General features: G+C 58.8%; 1 protein-coding gene and 2 long non-coding RNA genes across 17 annotated transcripts in view; 1 reads left to right on the top strand and 2 right to left on the bottom strand.

Annotated features, from left to right (window-relative positions):
- Nucleotides 1-17176, top strand: part of NFIX (nuclear factor I X) — a 93901-nt gene that overhangs the window by 71930 nt on the left and 4795 nt on the right. For 5 of the 15 annotated variants that reach the window (XM_086408932.1, XM_086408928.1, XM_086408929.1 and 2 more), the window contains exons 3-8: nucleotides 2308-2370; nucleotides 2724-2798; nucleotides 3191-3311; nucleotides 4386-4522; nucleotides 7438-7560; nucleotides 9829-10004. In XM_086408932.1, coding sequence (XP_086265058.1) covers nucleotides 2308-2370; nucleotides 2724-2798; nucleotides 3191-3311; nucleotides 4386-4522; nucleotides 7438-7560; nucleotides 9829-10004 — 695 coding nt within the window. Of the gene's footprint in view, nucleotides 1-2307; nucleotides 2371-2723; nucleotides 2799-3190; nucleotides 3312-4385; nucleotides 4523-7437; nucleotides 7561-9828; nucleotides 10005-15003; nucleotides 15152-17176 lie in introns of all 15 variants that reach the window. The other 10 variants (XM_086408938.1, XM_086408935.1, XM_086408936.1 and 7 more) reach the window with 3 other exon arrangements.
- LOC147368431 (uncharacterized) lies at nucleotides 3928-9359 on the bottom strand. Its single transcript, XR_015166650.1, has 4 exons — nucleotides 9233-9359; nucleotides 9092-9116; nucleotides 7239-7341; nucleotides 3928-5119 (listed from the first exon to the last, which is right to left on the bottom strand). It is a non-coding gene; the product is annotated as an uncharacterized LOC147368431 (long non-coding RNA).
- Nucleotides 12198-17062, bottom strand: LOC147368430 (uncharacterized). Its single transcript, XR_015166649.1, has 3 exons — nucleotides 16924-17062; nucleotides 16113-16173; nucleotides 12198-12328 (listed from the first exon to the last, which is right to left on the bottom strand). It is a non-coding gene; the product is annotated as an uncharacterized LOC147368430 (long non-coding RNA).

The raw sequence follows: 17176 nt of genomic DNA, 5'->3' as shown, positions 1-17176 counted from the left end.
AACGTTTCAGGGCAGCGTCCTGGTTCAGAAGGATTTCCTGTCTGTCGCGCTCTCCTGGAGCCCCATTTGTCTCTGCCTCTATCGCTGGCCCACCTCCATCTCTTTGTCGGGTTCTCTCGTCTTTCTGTCCCCGGGCCGGGTGTGCGCATGCGCGTGGCTTTCTGTCTCCACCTGGCCACGTTTGAAGGGCTGAGACCACTCTTAATTGGATGGCCTCCTACCATCCTCCCTACTCCACTGTCCCTGGCCTGGAGGGCTCTGTGCGGACCGAGTTGGTCCTGGGACAAGTAGGGCAAAGCCTTTGCAGCAAAGCCTTGACCGTGTGCCCCTCGCTGGGCTCCACACGCGGGTCTTGCAGCTGTGCTTTCTGAGCTGTGAATCTGGGAAAGGACGGCCCTGAGAGACATTAGGCTCGGGGCACTGGTCCACGGAGGCCCTAAGGTGGGCCACCTACTGCCTCAGCCCCTTGCCTGCTCCCTCCTGGACCAGCTGGGGCTTGAATCAGACCCAGAGAGTCAGAAACAGGCTGAGAAGAGAGCAACAAGAAAATTCACATGCAGAGAGAGGCTGCCCTTCCCTGGGGCGTGGGAGGAAGTCCCACGGGCTCTCTCCAGAGCAGAGTGCCACCACGACAAAGAAGTGGCCTGGGATGGAATTTGCCATCCCTGAAAACACTGCTAGGGTGGGTGCAAAGGAAGTTATGGAAGGACACGCCCCAAACACAAGGGGGTGAGGGGTCCTGTTAGCTTATAAACGTCCATTTTCTTGATTTGTGACAGGATTCATTATTATTATCATTTGGAATTTTTAAAAAGTAGAGGCTGGCTAAAAAGGTACTTCCCTGATGGTCCAGTGGTTGAGTCCGCCTTCTAATGCAGGGGATGCGGGTTGGATCCCCGGCTGGGGAACTAAGATCCCACATGATGCCAGGAAACTAACTTCATATGCTGCAACAAAGGTTCCACGTGCCGCAACCAAGACCCAACACAGCAAAATAAATGCATTAAAAAAAAAAATTAAGTGAAACAAGATAAAGGATGGGGGAAATGGGGCCTGAAACCATCCTGGGGGCAGCCTGTCTTTTTCCCACTGGCCACATGGATGCAAGAGGCCAGGAACTTGGCTGAGGCATCATAGGGCCTTAGCTCTGAGAAGGCCCCAACACCTGGAGCTCTTCCTTCTTTCCCAAGTGGCTGCAGGATCCCCCCACTTCTATTTCTTGGGCCCACATCACTCTTCAGGAACCTCCTTGCTATTCACTCCCCAATGTGAGCGGTTTGACCGCAAGGTTGGTAGAGGATGGCCTCCGTGGCGAGCGGGCCGGTTGTGGGGTGGCGGGTGAGACCCGGGAGGCAGGGTTGCTCCAAAGAGTGGAGCGAAGCCCTGGCCAATGGGCCCAGTTTTCCGAGGCCACCCCATGTGGTCCCCCCGTGAGCAGCTGATCCTTTGCTGAATGCCTGCCTTTCTCCTGCCCCACAACCTGCCCTGGCCCCCCTCCGCCACCCTCTCGCCAGCTGTCGTGCCCAGGCAAGCATTCTGGAGGTCCCCGTTGTGCCCCTGGCACACAAAGCTTCGAGGACCTGGGGGGCAGGGGCGGGGGGCTTTCCCAAGCTCAGCAAAATATTCACACACACACTCCACCCTGCCCCCAGTCCTCTGTGAGCTCCCACCGCACAATGGGCCCTTGTCTCAGGGCTCCCTCCGAGCAGCTGTGGCACTGGGGCATGAGACAGCCCAGACAGGCTGGCACAGAGCGGGCGACAGCATCAAGGCAGATCTCCCCCCTCCGTGTTGCCAGGCACTGCCTGTATGCATAAAGGTGAGGTGGGGGTGGCGCAGGCAGGCAGCATTGGCTCTAATTAATGAAGGGAGGGAAAGGGCTGCTCCCTCTGGAGCTTGAGTGGGGTAGAAAACGGGGGACCCCTTGGGTCCAACCCAGCTGTGCAAAGGGACAGTCAGGGCTTCTCTCCTGGGCGCCTTCTTGCCCTGACTCTCGGCCAGGGCTGTTCACTCATGGGCTGCTCACCCCCAGGGCACTTCAGGCAGTGTTTGGAAACTGGTTTTTGGTTGTCACAACTGGGGTGCTACTGGCATCTAGTGGGAGGGGGCCAGAGATGCTGCCCAGCACCCTGCAGTCTGCAGGGTGGCCTCACCACAGCAGCAGCTATTCTTTTTCTCCTGGCCTCCCTGGGCTGCTCAGGAAGGGAGGGGGAGAGAAGGTGTCCATAGGGCTGGAGGGCAGCTGCTTGCCTGGTGAGCGTAGGGCACTTGGTCTTGACCCATCCCCACCCTTTCTGTCTCCTGCAGAATCCGGACAATCAGATAGTTCAAACCAGCAAGGAGATGCGGACATCAAACCACTGCCCAACGGTCAGTGCCCCCTGCCCTCCTGCCTGAACCCAGCCTCCCTGGCCTGCTGTGTCCACCACATCCCCCAACCTGTACCCTTCTCTGCCCTCCCGGGCCAGGGTGGGCCTGCCCCTGCCAACCCCTTCACTCAGCTGTCCCTTGACTGAACAGAGGCTGCTGTTCCATGGGGGAGGGCACTCATGGGGGCATACTTCACATCCATGGAGATCTGAGGACCCCTGAAGGCCAGCCTGGGGCTGGAACACGGGTCATGGGATGGAACAAGCTGAGGGTGGGGAGGGATCGGGAGAGATAGGCAGACAGCCCCTCCTGGCCGTGCCTCGACTTGCTCACCTGCCCTTTTCCCTCCTCAGGGCATTTAAGTTTCCAGGACTGTTTTGTGACTTCCGGGGTCTGGAATGTGACGGAGCTGGTGAGAGTATCACAGAGTGAGTCCTTCCTTCTTCTGGGCCAGGGTTGGGTCTGCAGGGATGGGGGTGAGGAGGTGGGACTTGGACCCCATGGAGCCCTGCCATTGATGGGGTCTCAGGTGGGGACGGGCAGGCAGACTTCCTGGGACACTCTTGGCCTCATTGGCACCGGGCTGGGTGGGATGGAGGCATTGGAGAGCCAGAGTGGAGAGCCCCACCTCTGACCTCCACTGCTTTGGAGGAAAAAAAAAATCATAACCAAGGAATCTTCCCAACAAGCGTCAGCCAGGAGGAGGTTTCCTCAGCAGCCTTCACAGTGAACTCACCCCAGGGCTTCCAGGGAGCTGCTCCCGGCAATGAAACAGCTGCCCATGCTTTCCAGACCTCATCACACTCTCCCTTCTTACCAGCTCCTGTTGCAACAGCATCAGGGCCCAACTTCTCGCTGGCAGACCTGGAGAGTCCCAGCTACTACAATATCAACCAGGTGGCCCTGGGGCGGCGGTCCATCACCTCCCCTCCCTCCACCAGGTGAGTCCCACGCCCCAGCCTCCCCTCAGCCCCCCGAGATGCCTCAGGTGCTCTGGGCAGCATGCTTCAGCACACCACCCCCTGTTGAGGGCATTGGCTCCAGAGCCAGGGCCTGCTCTGCTGCCCACCCCCTGAGCTTTGCACTGGCCTCAGGGACACAAGCTCAAGCGAGGCCATAGCTCTGCCAGGAAGGTGCTCCCTGTGGGGACTGGGGAAGGCCTCTCTCTGGGGGGTGTGACCTTTGAACCCAGACAAAGGGGGGCTGGTACAGGCCTGGGGTGGGCGCTCCAGGCAGAGAGCACCCTCCATCCCAACTGAGGCTGGGCAGGCCGGCAGGACTATCCCACAGTGGGCTTCACAGGCCAGAGGGGTCAAGCAACAGATGCTGGGGATGTGTGTTCTAGAAAGACTTCTAGAAGCAGTGTTCGTGGGCAGGACAGTCAGTTCAAGGCTCTCCCACTCAGGCTGGAAGGCCTGAGTCAGGTGGGGGATCGGCCTGAGAGGAAGGAGTGGAGTTGAGAGCCATTTGGGAGGTAGGCACAGTGGACCCTGGTCAGGGCCAGTCATGCAGGACAGGGTGCGATCCTGTCCCTTTAAAAAAAAATGAGCATTTTGGTTCATTGTGAGGTTCAAGTATTCATTTTGATATGTTAGAATATTACATTAAAATGTTATGATATTTCTGTAGTTAATCGTATTTTAATATAAAATAACACAGTATCACAATGACTGAGTTTTGCGTCACCCCCTGGTGTTTTGCCCCTGGCCAGCGCCTCACTCACCTCCTCTGGCCGTGGGAGCTGATGGGAAGTAGAAGGCGGCTGAGGAGGCAGCTGAGGGCTTGGCCCGCTTCTTGCGCTTGGGTAGCTGGGTAAATGACGGCGGATGGTCCTGTGGGCTGAGAAGGGGCTGTCAGTCTGACCTGGGTAGAGGGCACACAGCGAGTGCTCTGAGATGCTGCTGACAGCGGGCGCCCACTCACCACACGGAGGCCATCAGTGCAGGCTTCCTGGGTCCGGGTCCCAGTCCGGCCACTCGCCTGAGGCCCACCTGACCCCTGTCCTCCTTCCCCAGCACCACCAAGCGCCCTAAGTCCATCGATGACAGTGAGATGGAGAGCCCTGTCGACGACGTCTTCTATCCTGGCACAGGCCGCTCCCCGGCAGCTGGCAGCAGCCAGTCCAGCGGTTGGCCCAACGATGTGGATGCAGGTATGGGCGCCGCCGCGAGGCCCGACCTGGAGCGCAGGCGGCATGCAGCCTCGTCTCCCCCTCAGTTTCCCTGGCGAGCCTCCCGTGGTGCTTCCTGCTGCCGGTGGCACCGCCTGTCCTCCCCTAGCCCGCTCTTCCAGCGGGCACAGGCCTGGAGAGCAGAGGCGAGTGGGCAGGTTGTCACGCGTGGGCAGTAGGGCCCACCGGTGTTGTGGAAGGAAAGCCCTGGCCCTGAGCCTCTGGTGCCCTGCAAGGCGGGCATGGCTTCCCCTTCAGAGCCTCCTCCTCCTCCTCCTCTTGGTTTTTCTTCAGGGAGGTTGCCCCCACTCTACCATCTTCATGGTTTAAGGTAGTTTCTCAGACTGGGCGTTCTTGAACATTCCAGCATTGTCTGTGGTGGGGCCATCTTGTGCCCTGTGGGGTGTTGGAGCGGCAGCCCTGGCCTCTGCCCACTAGATGCCAGTAGCAAACCTCCTTACTAGGTGTGATGGCCAGAAAGGTCTCTGGACATGGCTGTGTCCTGGTGGGGGCAGAATCTTCCTGAGTTGAGAACCCCTGGTCTAAGGAGGGGCCCAGCTTCACAGAGAGGAGCAGACCCTAGAAGCAAGTGAGCAGAACTGTTGTCAGGCCTCTCGATACTCTCACCAGCCCCTTCCTGGTGAGAGGAGGGGCTCACCAGGGGGGCTCTCCTGTTTTGACAGGTGGTGTGGGCACGCCTGGAGAGCCCAAGTGGAGTAGAGGGAGAGAGGGAGGGGTATGTGTGTGTTTGTGTGTGTGTGGTGCACAGGCGTGTGTCAGGAGGCTGCCTGCAGAATGCTTCTGCCTGACACGTTGTTGGTGCAGCCTATGTGTACCTTCCGGGTACAGGGGTCTTGGGGCCAGCTAGCGCAGACCTCTGTATGGGATGTGTCCGTTGTGGTTAGGCCTGGGGATGGAGGCCTTGCTGTGTGGTGCAGGAAGATGAGTGCTGACCTGATAGTCTTTTCCTTGGTATCTTCCAGACGTTGCCATGCCAGGAAGGGCCAAGCAGATGGGCAGGGGCCAGGGCTGGGGGGAAGGCGAGACCGAAGGGCCAGGAGGAGCATCCTCTCCCCTGCTGCCCTGGCTGCAGCCTCTGGCCTTCGCTCTCTGCACCCTGGGAGGAGGAGGCCTCAGCTCCAGGCCCCGGGCTGAGCCCCGCCCCTGCCGACCTTGCTCTGGGGGCCCCTCTCCGGGCGCCCTTGTGGCCAGCAGGGACCTGAGCCGGCAGGGCACAGACGTGGCCCTGGGGGAGCCTCTGGAGGGGCAGAGACAAGGGGTGGAGAGGCCCTGAAGAATCCCCAGCTGAAGTGCAGTCTTTCCTCAGGGACTGGTGTGCCTAGAGGGCCGTGTCCACTGCTGGCTCCTGAGGCGTGGGCCCCCGGGTCGCTCCACCCAGACCTGGCTCCCGGGAGGCTCCCCTCCCCAGCTCCGGCTCCCTCCTTTCCTGGCTGTCTGCTGCCGAGCCTGCCATTTCCGCTCCCGCCAGCAGTCCCTCCACGCATGGCCCCACGTCCTCCTGTGGCACCCCCGGCTCCCTTGCTTTTCCCCTCTTTTCTTCCATACTCACCCCCTCCTCCCACCAACACTGCGTTGTTTCCCTGTTCTGGGACAAATCGCCAATTAAGCAGCCCAGCTGCAGGACTGGGAACAGCTGGGGAGGTGCTGTGCGGCCAGGGGGACAGCTGTGCACAGCTGGTGGGGGCGCTCCCCGCCCCCCCCCAGCATCGTGCCAGCTATCAGGTGGCACACAGCTGCTGCCAGATAACACCTCTGCTGGCGGCTAGGAGTCCGCCCTTCCCCCGCCTCTTCCCTCTGTGGTTAAGACAGCTCTTATTTCTCTCTTCTGCAGCACCCCCCACCCACCCCCAATACACACACCCCACCCAAACTGATTCGATTCGTGTTCCAAAGATGGCAGCTCTGGACACCTGCCCCGACCACACCTTGTCCTTCCAGGACAGGAGACTGGTTCCCCTGGGGGCCCTGGCCTGGGGGCCCTGCTTTGTCTTAGCATGTTGGATGTCGAGCCCACTGGGCGCAGACATGATCTTGGTTGGCATCATCAGGCTGTTAGAGGTGAGCTCAAATGGGGCGCTCTCTGTGTCCCTGTCTCTTGGCAAATGCCACCTTCCTCTCCGGTCCTGGGAGTAGAACAAAGCCCAGGAATGACCCACCCTGACAGTCCGACCTCTGGGTGCCTGACCAAGGGCATCCTTTCCTGGCTCCTTCTCCCCCAGCTCCCACCCAGGCCCTCCAGCTTCCTCCCTGCTCCCTTGTCGGATTTTATTTCTCCACAGTGGTCCGAAGGGCCCATGGCTGTGCTTTCCCTTCCAGTAAGGAGTCCTGGCTTCTTCCTGGCAGAATGGGACCTGTAGCTCAGGACCCCATGGAGTAGACCCCAGCCTGCCCCTCCTCAGGGGCCTCCTCACTCTTTTCTTTTTTTTCCTTTGGCTGAGATCTTAGTTTCCCCAGTGGAAGCACAGAGTCTTAGTCACTGGACCCCCAGGGAAGTTCCTGGTCCCTGACTCTGAAGCTGCTCTCCAGGGCTCCTCCTGCACACCTTCCCTGCCCTCTGGTCCTGCCTCCGCGCTTTGATTCTGTGCATCTTGGAGCTCACAATCTGTTTGTTGGGGGGCAAGATGGCCCCGCTTGCTCACGCCCTGCCCAGCGCACCAAAGGGGCTGATTTCACTCACCTGTCAGCAGCGGATGGTCTGCACGCAGGGCCTGAGAAACAGAGCCTCGATCAGGCAGAGGAGGCTGGGGAGCCCTGAAGGGAAGGGGGCAGCCAGGAGGGGGCTGAGGAGAGAAGGAGTGAGTTGCTGGCTTCCCACCTCCCCCGCTCCCTTCCTGGCCCAGCTAAACCTGCCCCGTGTTGCTGATTCCTCCCCTCAGGCCCGGCTTCTCTAAAGAAGTCAGGAAAGCTGGACTTCTGCAGTGCCCTCTCCTCTCAGGGCAGCTCCCCGCGCATGGCTTTCACTCACCACCCGCTGCCTGTGCTTGCTGGAGTCAGACCAGGTGAGAAATGGAGGGCCCGGAGGGGGGCAGTGGGGGTGGCAGAGGAGCCCTGCCTGAGGGGTAGCTGGCCAGGGAACCCTGAGTGACAGCCCAGCTCTCTGAACTGGCCGTGGTGTGGCATTGGGTGGGCGTGGGGACGGGCCCTCCCTCCACAGCAGCAGGCTGGCCTTTGGGCCTTCTCACTGTGTTCCCCCACACTCTCCCACTTGCCTCTCACACCCCATGTGCCAGGGTGCACACCTGCTTGTGCGCTGTGTATGCATGTGAGGATGTGTGTCTGCTTATGTTTGTGTGAGGATGCTATGTGCATACATTCGATGTATATGTGTTCGTGTGTTTGTGTGGACGTGTGCACACGTGTGTGCTGTGCATGTGTGCTGTGTGCACGCGTGTGTGCTGTGTGCACGTGTGTGCCATGTGCACACATGTGCCGTGTGTGCACACGTGTGCTGTGCGTGCACACGCGACATGTGCACATGTATGTGCTGTGTGTGCTCACGTGCCATGTGCACATTTGTGTGCTGTGTGGCACAGGCCTGTCCTGAGGCCTTGGGCCCACTCCTCCCAGCTCTCCTTGCCTCCCGCCAGCTGTGGATGGGAGAGCACAGGCTTCTGTGTCTGCCCTCCTTCCAGTTCCTCTCTCTCAGTGCCCCAAAGTGCCCAGGGTCTGTTTTCCCTGGCACCAGCCCAGGTTACTCCAAGGGACCCTCACAAGGGCCCAAGCTCCCTGCTCGAGGCCTCCCCGCTCTTTTCCAGAAGTGAAGGACTAGGCCAAGGGGAAAGGAAAGGAGCCGGCGGCTGCCTGCCGGGGGCGGGGGGCGTGGGGGGACTCTCTGCTCCAGTCTGGCAGAGAGAGAGCTTGAGGGGAGGGTGCCGCCCGGTTCTGCAGGGGATGGAACCAGGTGGGGAACTGTGGGAGCCTCTTCCCTCTTAAGAGAGGTCTGGACTCTTTCTGAACACTGCCCTGTGTCTGCCCGCCACCTCCCGGGCCCTTGCGTAGGACACGGAGAACATGGAGGGTTACCCTCCTGGCTTCCTCCTCAGGGCCTCCTGGCTGGGAGCCAGCAGAGGGGCAGGGCGTGGTGGCTGTGGGGTGGGGGTGGGGAGCCCAGGCCCTCCGCACAGGCAGGGGAGGGCGGCAGGCCCCGCTCCACTCAGCTTTTATGAACTCCAGAGAGAAGCCAAGTTTCTTTAGGCCCCTAATGAAACCGAGAGCAAGAGCGAGCTGATTGGAAACAGACAGGATAGGGAGGACTTGGCTGGGGAAGGACTGGGGCCTGCTCCGGGGTGGGAGCCGTGCGTCCGAGGCAGTGTGTACGAGCCATGAGGCCCGAGCACAGAAGAATGTGACCTGGGGACCTGCAGCGAGGTGCACACCCAGCCTCATGCAGGACGTGTGTGTGCCCTGTGGAGCCCCCTCTCGCACTGGCACGGGGCCGGGTGTCTGTCCGGAGCCCCACCGAATGGTCTGCCTGCTCCCCAAGGCTCCCGCCCAGACCCTGTGCCAGGGAGGGGTGTGTGAGGCACTGACCTTGGCGCAGAATGTCAGGGAGCACCTGAAATTTCAGTCACCAAAGTTTATAAATAATATTAAATGCAATGTTCTAAAAATTAAACAATTGCAAAAGATACATGATGAGAGAATATCAGTATTTTAAATAAAAGGACTGACCTTGTAATTGCATACCCCTGCCTCACCTCACGGGGCTTCCCAGGTGGCGCTAGCGGTAAAGAACCCACCTGCCAATGCAGGACGTAAGAGATGTGGGTTCAGTCCCTGAGTTGGGAAGATCCTGAGGAGGAGGACTTGGCAACCCACTCCAGTATTCTTGCCTGGAGAATCCCATGGACAGAGGAGCCTGGTGGGTTACAGTCCATGGGGTTGCAAAGATTCAGACACAGCTGAGCGACTCAGCACGCACACACGTCTCACCTCACCCTAACTGTGGCCCTGATTCCAATCAAACTTTATTTATAAAGAGAAGCAGCTGGTCTCTGGGCCATCCCTAGTTTTGCCAATTCAACTTTTTAAAATATCACATGCAAATATTATTTACTTTGATTTTACTGAGTGTTTTTGGCGCCATCTTACACAGTTTTACACTAGCAGTCAGCGCCTCACTCTCCCTACCCTGGTCCCTGCCCTGCTCCTGCCCCGTTCTCTGGACCCAAAGGGCTCTGACCTGCAGGTCTCCTCGTCTTCAGTGTCCCTCGCCACGGCCTTCTAGGCCCTGACGATGCCCTTTCCTTCCTGCTGCGTGCACGCAGGGAGCCCCCGGGCCACGGCGTCAGCGCTGCACTTCCCCTCCACATCCATCATCCAGCAGTCGAGCCCGTACTTCACGCACCCGACCATCCGCTACCACCACCACCACGGGCAGGACTCGCTGAAGGAGTTTGTGCAGTTTGTGTGCTCGGATGGCTCGGGCCAGGCCACCGGACAGGTGAGTCCAGAGGACCCCACGAGCCCCCCTACAGCTCATCTTTGCGTCTGTCTGTCTGTCTCAGGGTTCACGGGGAGAGGGCCCCAAAGCCGGGAGCCCACCTGGGGCTGGAGCAGCCAAGAGCTGGGACTACCGAACACCTCAGTCTTCTGGATCTGGGAGCAGGGCTCCATATGTCCGCCCGGGGCCTCTTCATCCCGGTCCAGACAGGACGGGGCAGTGGCTGGGCCCGCCTTGCTTGGGCTCTTTACCCTCCTCTGGTCTTTCCCCGTAGCAGGGGTGAACCAATGATCTGTCCAATCCGGGCCCAGACCCCTTAGCTCCTGACACCCCTCTTAAACCTCAGGGGTGCAAGGATTTGATAGGTTCTAGACCAAGGATTCCCACTGCTGACACCTGGGACTGTTCGTTCTCTGTGGTGTGGGAATGTCCTGTGCGCTCTGGGTGCTCAGCAGCATGCCTGGCCCCCACCCACTTGATGCCAGAGACAGCGCCCTCTGTCCAGCTGTGTTGGTCGTGACGTCTCCAGATTCAGTGTGCTCGGGGGCACCTTCCTCATCCCCAGTGAGAAGCCCTTGGGAGAGGGCAGGCTTCCTTCCACAGGCTGTGTCACGAGACTCCTGTTGGCGGGACTCTTAATGAAGGGCTCTCAGGTCAGTCACGGTTCTGGAATAGTCTTTCTGCTCCTCAGCCTGGGTGAGAGATGGCTCCCCATGGAGCTCTGAGGCTCACTGTCCTTCTCCATCAGCGAGCCCTAGAGCAGAGACACAGATCCACTGAGCAGAGAACTATTCCCGATGGCAATGAGCCAACCGTGACCCTTCAGTGGGACAGTGGTCCTTGTGTAGTTCCTGGGAGACCATTCCAGGTTGGGGCATGGTGATCTCTAGACCTCCGGGAATGTTCTGGAACTCCAGCAGCATGCTATAAGAAGGCCCAGCTGCTTGCCTCCCAGTTGGTCCAGCCTGGAACTGCACCGTGAGAGGTCAGGTGTGGTGGACACTCAAAGTGCCCTGGCAGGGAAAGGCATCCGGAACCCCGTGCCAGAAGCCGCCCCGGGAGGGGGCGGCCCTCAGCTGCTCAGCCTGATGCTGCCGCAGGGCGCTTGCGTAGTGCTGGCGGCTCGATGTGGGACAGGGCTGCAGCTCGGCCCCCTTGTTCTTGCTGTCCAGGGCAGAGGCCAGTCTTCTTCCCTCCCTCCTGCTCTTCTCCCCTTTTCTGCTTTTCTCATCTTTTTTTCCCCTCTGCCCTGCGAGGGTTTCTTTTGCTGGCTCTGCAGCTCCTTGGTATATGCAGAGTTTTGCCCACCTCTCTGGACAAGCTCTGTCCACTTGTAGGGGCATTGAGGGAAAAGTGGACACGATTTGCAACAGCTTCTGTGCTTCCTTCAGAGATGCCAGTGGAGTCTATGGGAGCTGCCAGCCTGTATCCCAGCCCCAGGGGTCGTGGATTCTGGAATCTGGATCAGAGAGGCTAGGAATCTTGCTGTTCCTGCTTCTCAGCTATGGGGGCATCTGGGGTTTCAATTGAAATATGACCCACCTGGGGAACCGACTTAGCCCAGAGAACCAAAGCTAACCCACAGGACCCTCAGGGTGTGGGTCAGTCCATCCCTGGGCATCCTGACAGCCCCTTGACTTGAGCACTCAAGATCAAGGGCTCAGGAAGTCCATGGCCATCCAGTGGTTATGACTCCGCGCTTTCATGGCCAAAGGCCTGGGTTCAGTACCTGGTCAAGGAACTAAGATCCTGCAAGCTGTGTGGCATGGCAAACAAAGAAAAGATCAAGGGCTCCTTGGCCTCCAAAGTTCTCTTCTCAAGGCAGGTGCTTGCTCTGAGTAGACCGTTGACAAAAAGCTATTTATTGACAGGGGAGCAAACAGCCCCTCTGGTTAAAGAGAAAGTCTAGTTTGGCTGGAGAGCAGTCTCTATAGGTTTCCTCTGTGGCCTGTTGTGCCCGAGAGTTGGGTCTGGGGTGGAAGTCTGCAGTGAGCCTGCTCCTTGAGGTCTGGTTTCTGAGAGGAGACTAGAGATGGCACTGTGGAGTGGAGGAGGAGCCAGAGGCCCTGGGCTCTGCAGCTGACCTGGTGGCAGAGGGTGGGGGTACTGGACTGTGCTTGCACCACAGCCACCCCAGAGAGGTAGTTCTTAGTCACAGAGTGTGTGAGAGTGACTTGGAGGTGACACACACGTGACTGGGCCTCATCTAAGTTTGACTCAGCAGCTCTGGTGTGGGGTGTAGAATCTGCATTTCTCCCCAGGTTCCCAGGTGACGCTGCTGCTTCTGGTCAGGGGACCCACTTCGAGAACCACTGATGTAGAGACTAGAGGAGTAAATTATAACTTCCTGAGAATCTGAAGTTATGAACCATCTTTGCAGAACATTACATGCATACAAAATTTTACAGTGTGCAGAATGGTTCCCAGGTACCTCTGAGACCCCAGTATAAGTCCCTGACTGAGAAAATCAGATCAGTAAAGACCAAGGCCAAGTGGAGATCCACTTAGGGCAGGGATCCCCAGCCTCTGGGCTATGAACCAGTACCTCCTGTCAGATCAGCAGTGGCATTAGGTTAGAAATAAAGTGCACAATACATGTAATGCACTTGAATCATCCCGAAACCATCCCCTTCTCCCCCAAGTCCGTGGACAATTTGTCTCCCACGAATCCAATCCTGGTGCCAAAAAGGTTGGGAACTGCTGATTATAAGACACGCCAAGGGCAGAAAGAGGGTGCCCAGTTAGCTGTATTTCTGGCATAGAGAAGAGACCGCCAAGTGAGCATGATAGAGAAGATCCAGGGACTGATGGGAGGCCATGGCTCTGAGAGGCACAAAGCCTGGTTCCAGCTCGGCCTCGCTCTCCAGTTGCAGAGTGGCCAGGCCCGCATCTTCATCTGTCAGATGAAAGGGAGGTGCTATCCCAGCTTCTAGTTTACTTCTAAGCTCTTAAGTCACAAGGTCTTAAGGCACCACAAAGTCCCAAGATCTTGAGATTTTTTAAAACTTCAACTCGTACCCCAACCAGAGCGGAGACAGCCTAGCCTGGTTGGGACTTGCTTCTAGAATCTGAATGTTGTAAATCAGCAGCTTTCCATGTCTGGCCGTATCGGGCTAGGATTTGTTTTATCAGATGAGATTAGTGATTCAGATCCTCCTCGGGGGAGACAGGCTCTTGGGGAAGCAGAGGCCACCCTGTGGGAGCAGCAGCTGCCCAGAAAGCTGCCATGTCCCGGCCGCCCCCGGAGCCCAAGCTCAGGACAGCCTGGAGAGGAGTAAGGCTGTGATGAGTTGGGACCATTCTACTTCCTGTCCTGATGGAAGAGCAAGATAGGAACCAGATAGGCTGTGGAAATGAGGGAACGCAGTTGCCACTTCTGTGTCAGCCTCACCCTGCAGAGCTGGTGGCATGCTCTTGCTTGGAACCAACAGCCTGACCGGGGAGACAATGTTTTATGTCAGATGTCATCGTAGCTATGGAAGGTTTTGGGGCACTGGGGTGTCTGAACTCCTTTGGATTTGGGAAGAGGGTTGATAAGTCTCTGGGTCCATGGAATCAGACAGACGTGGCCATGAACTTCAGGCCTTTCCCATTGCAGCGTGGCTAGAACGTTTAACCATGAGGAGCCTCAGTTTCCTCTGTTGTGAACGGGGGAGAGTGGCGCTTCCCTTCTCCTAAGGGTTCGGGACCATCAGCCTGTGGACCACTGGGCCTTGGTCCTGGGGGTCCATAGGGTGGGCGTCAGGCAGCATCCTCAGCCTCCACACCCTCAAGTTGTGTCAACCAGAGTGTCTCCAGATACCGTCAGTACCCCTGGGGGGCAGGCAGGAACAAGAACCACTACCTTAGAGGTGGTTGGAGGACTGGACAGCCTGGGTGAGGTGCCTGGTTCAGTGACAGGTGCTGAGCTAAAGAGCACTCTCTGCAGAGGGGAGGCCCCTTGGAATCTCATGTTCATAGTCCAGGAGACATCAGTCAGGATCGAAGGATGACAGAGCTGGAGACAGAGTAGGGCTGGATTCTACAGGGTTTGCTAACAGGAGGAAGAGCTTGTGAACCTCCCATGGTCTTAAACCTGGGGGTGCTAGGAGGACAGAGGTTTGAGCCACAGGAGAGAGGCCAGTTTAGGAGGAAGAGTTTTGGCCTGGCCCCCATGAGCCCAGGCTGCAGGTGGTCATAGTGAGCACTGCCTGGAGCAGCAGGAGGTACAAAGTCCAGGGTAGCTGTGTCTGCCAGGAGCCAGGGACCTCTGCCCCTCTCTGTGGGGCCGTCATGCCCTGAACCCCAGAGGCTGATGAACACAAGGCCACACGTGGGGCCTGGAGGAGGAAACTCAAGTTTAAGGCACAAGAGGGAGTAATGGACAAATTGTGGCTTTGGTAGCTGGTCCTGGCTTCTGGGGGAACTGGGGCTGCCAGCAATGGGATTTCCTCTTGGGCTGCTCTGTAGCAGATAGGCTAGCATCCACTGTCCTCAGGCACACGCCCTGGCTTCCCCCCGAGGCCATGACACGGGGCACGCGCTGGTGGGCCCGTGGTCCTTGGTTGGGTCAGCTGATCCTACCCCAGGAGCCCACCCAGGGGAGGCACGTGTGTGTTTTGGGGGAGCACAGGGAGTAAGCTGGTGCATCTTTGCTGCCATAGGAGAAAGTCTTCAGAGTGTGACAGTTCAGAGCGCAGCTGCTTGTATAGTTAAATGGCAAGTTTTGGTACCTGAAACCTGTTCCCTGAGAAATAACAAACCACCCGTCGGACATCCCCCTTCCTCCCTCCCACCACTTCGAAAGAGGACTGCGGAAAAAAAAAAAAGAGAAACACTTGAGAGACCAAATAGAGGCCTCATGCCCTCACCAACCTGGCGCCCTGGAGGAGAACCCCACCCCGCATCTTCCGCCGGGAGCGCCACCGGCTCTCAGGAGCGAGCTGGCGTGTCCGCGCAGGGGAGCGTGTGTCTGTGTGTGATGTGCCTTCATGCGTCACTCTATTTATGTTGTTCGCAGCCCAACGGTAGCGGCCAGGGCAAAGTCCCGGGGTCATTTTTGCTACCACCGCCGCCTCCAGTGGCCAGACCTGTGCCCCTTCCTATGCCTGATTCCAAATCCACCAGCACTGCCCCAGACGGCGCCGCCTTGACTCCTCCGTCACCTTGTAAGTGGACGATGAAACCGAAACCACAACGCCCAGCATCCCCGGCCCGTCCAAACAGTCTCCACTGCAAAAAGAAGAGTCCCCTCCCTCACTGCCAAAGCCCCCCAACCCAGAGTGCCTCCCACCCAGATGAGGACAGAGCTGAGCCCCCCGACCTTGGCCTCTGGGGCCTTAGTTGCACCAGCCAGCACCCCACGAGCCCCACTGCCCGCCCACTGCTCCCAGCTGGGGCCCCTGGCCCAGGCCCCTCCGGGGGGCGGGAGAGGGGGCACAGTGGGGGCACCCAGGCCAGGGGTGCTGGCCAGGGTGGGCGGGGGGAGGGGAGGCACAGCCATGCCATCTTCATGCCTAACTGCTGTTTTTTTTCATTTTTCGTTTTTTCGTTTTTTGATTTTTTGTTGTTTCGTTGTGCCCCTCCCCCCACACCAAGAAAATTGAATGTGACCACAAGGCGACGCCACCATCCCCTTTTTGCCTTGCCCCCTCACCTTCATTCTGGGCCCCTCAGGCCTCTAAAGTTGCAGCAGGCCAGCCCCTGATCCCCTCCCCTCCAGCCTTCAGTCTCACATTTGGTTTCTCGTTGTTCCTCTTTTTTTTTTTACCCTCCCTCCCATCCCTCCCCTTTCCCTCAATTTCTTCCCAGGTTGGATGTTCCAAGAACAAGGAAGGGCTCTGGACCTTGGCTTACTTCATCTCTTTCTCTCTCTCTCTCTTTTTTTTTTTAAACCGATGACAAATTTTGTCAAAGGGAAGAGAAAAATCTGAGTTGAGAGGCCCCAGCTAGACCCGACGACGCATGAAGGACAGGAGAGGCGGAGGGTGGGCGGTGTGCCGTCTGGGGGACAGTGGGCGGGGGTGGGCAGCGCTCGGGGCTGGCAGGCTGTGGGCCAGGACTCGGGGATGGCGGCGGAAGGGGCGGCCCATCTCACCACTCTTCTCGGCCTCGCGCTCTCTGCCTCACCTTCTTTTTTCATGGTTTGAGTTCTTTTCCCCTCTTCATCCTCTTCACGTCATCTTCTCATCTGCATTTGCCACAAGACACGAAGTCATGGTCATGGTCATTGGAGGTGGGCAGGGTGGGAGGGGGGCCAGGCTGCAGGGTGGCTGGGGGCCGCTTATGGACAGAATCTGGTGAGCACGGGGTCCCTGGGGTGTATCCTGTGCTGGGAGGGATGGGAGGTGGACTCCCAGTTAGCCTGTGACACTCCTCATCCCTTCTGGGGGCTTCCTTCCTCCCAGGGTACAGGGCCGGCTCCTTCCCGTAGGGCTCCAGCCAGACAACCCAGAAGAGCTCCAGAATGTTTGGCCCGTTTGCCCCCTCAGGCCTCAGAACAACTGCCTCTGCTGCCCACACCCTGGGGCTTTGCCAGGCCCTCCGGCCTCCTCCTTCTCTGCACGTGGGCCCATCTTGGTCCCTGGGAACCGCAGGACCATAGGAGCTGGCTCATCCATCAGAGGAGGAGAATGCCTGCCAGGCCTGAGCCCTGCCGCCCCTGCGCCTGAGCCAGCAGCCAGCTCCCAGACCCTCTCTGACCTGTCCCACCCAGCTTAGCCCTCTACTGGGACCCTTCAAGTTCCCCAAGCCACGGGCCCAGACCTTGGGCCCAGGGTGGTAAGCGGTGCAGCACCCAACTAGGCGCCCCTGTTGGAGGGGTAGCCCGGCTGAGATGGCCTTCTCCCAGCAGGCTGGGGCCAGTCCCCAGAGCTCCCAGCCTCCTGGGCTCCCTTCTCTCCAAAAGCAAGAGGCCCAGCAGGAAAGCAAGTGTTCTTACTTCAGGGAGGAGGGGACAGAACTGGGTCCACTGAGCCACAGCTAGAGCCTCCAGGGCCACAAAGGAGCTTCCCTGGCTGCAGCAGATGGAGTGCTGGGGCTGGGGGACCGCGAGCTCCTGGTCAGTGAGAGGATAAGGGGGCCCCTCCGGCCTGGCCTTCCCGCCGCCAGCCTCAGCCCAGGCAGCATGGTCTAACCCAGTCTCTCCCTCTCTCAGCAGCCCTATGGGGCAGTGCCCGGGTGGGCCCCCAGTC

This window comes from Bos grunniens, chromosome 7, assembly GCF_055505025.1.
Source record: "Bos grunniens cultivar Pamir isolate PY7600 chromosome 7, Bosgru_T2T1.0, whole genome shotgun sequence".
Taxonomy (NCBI): Eukaryota; Metazoa; Chordata; class Mammalia; order Artiodactyla; family Bovidae; genus Bos; species Bos grunniens.
Note: the sequence above shows the minus strand (reverse complement) of the source record. Positions and strands in the feature narration are given on the sequence as shown.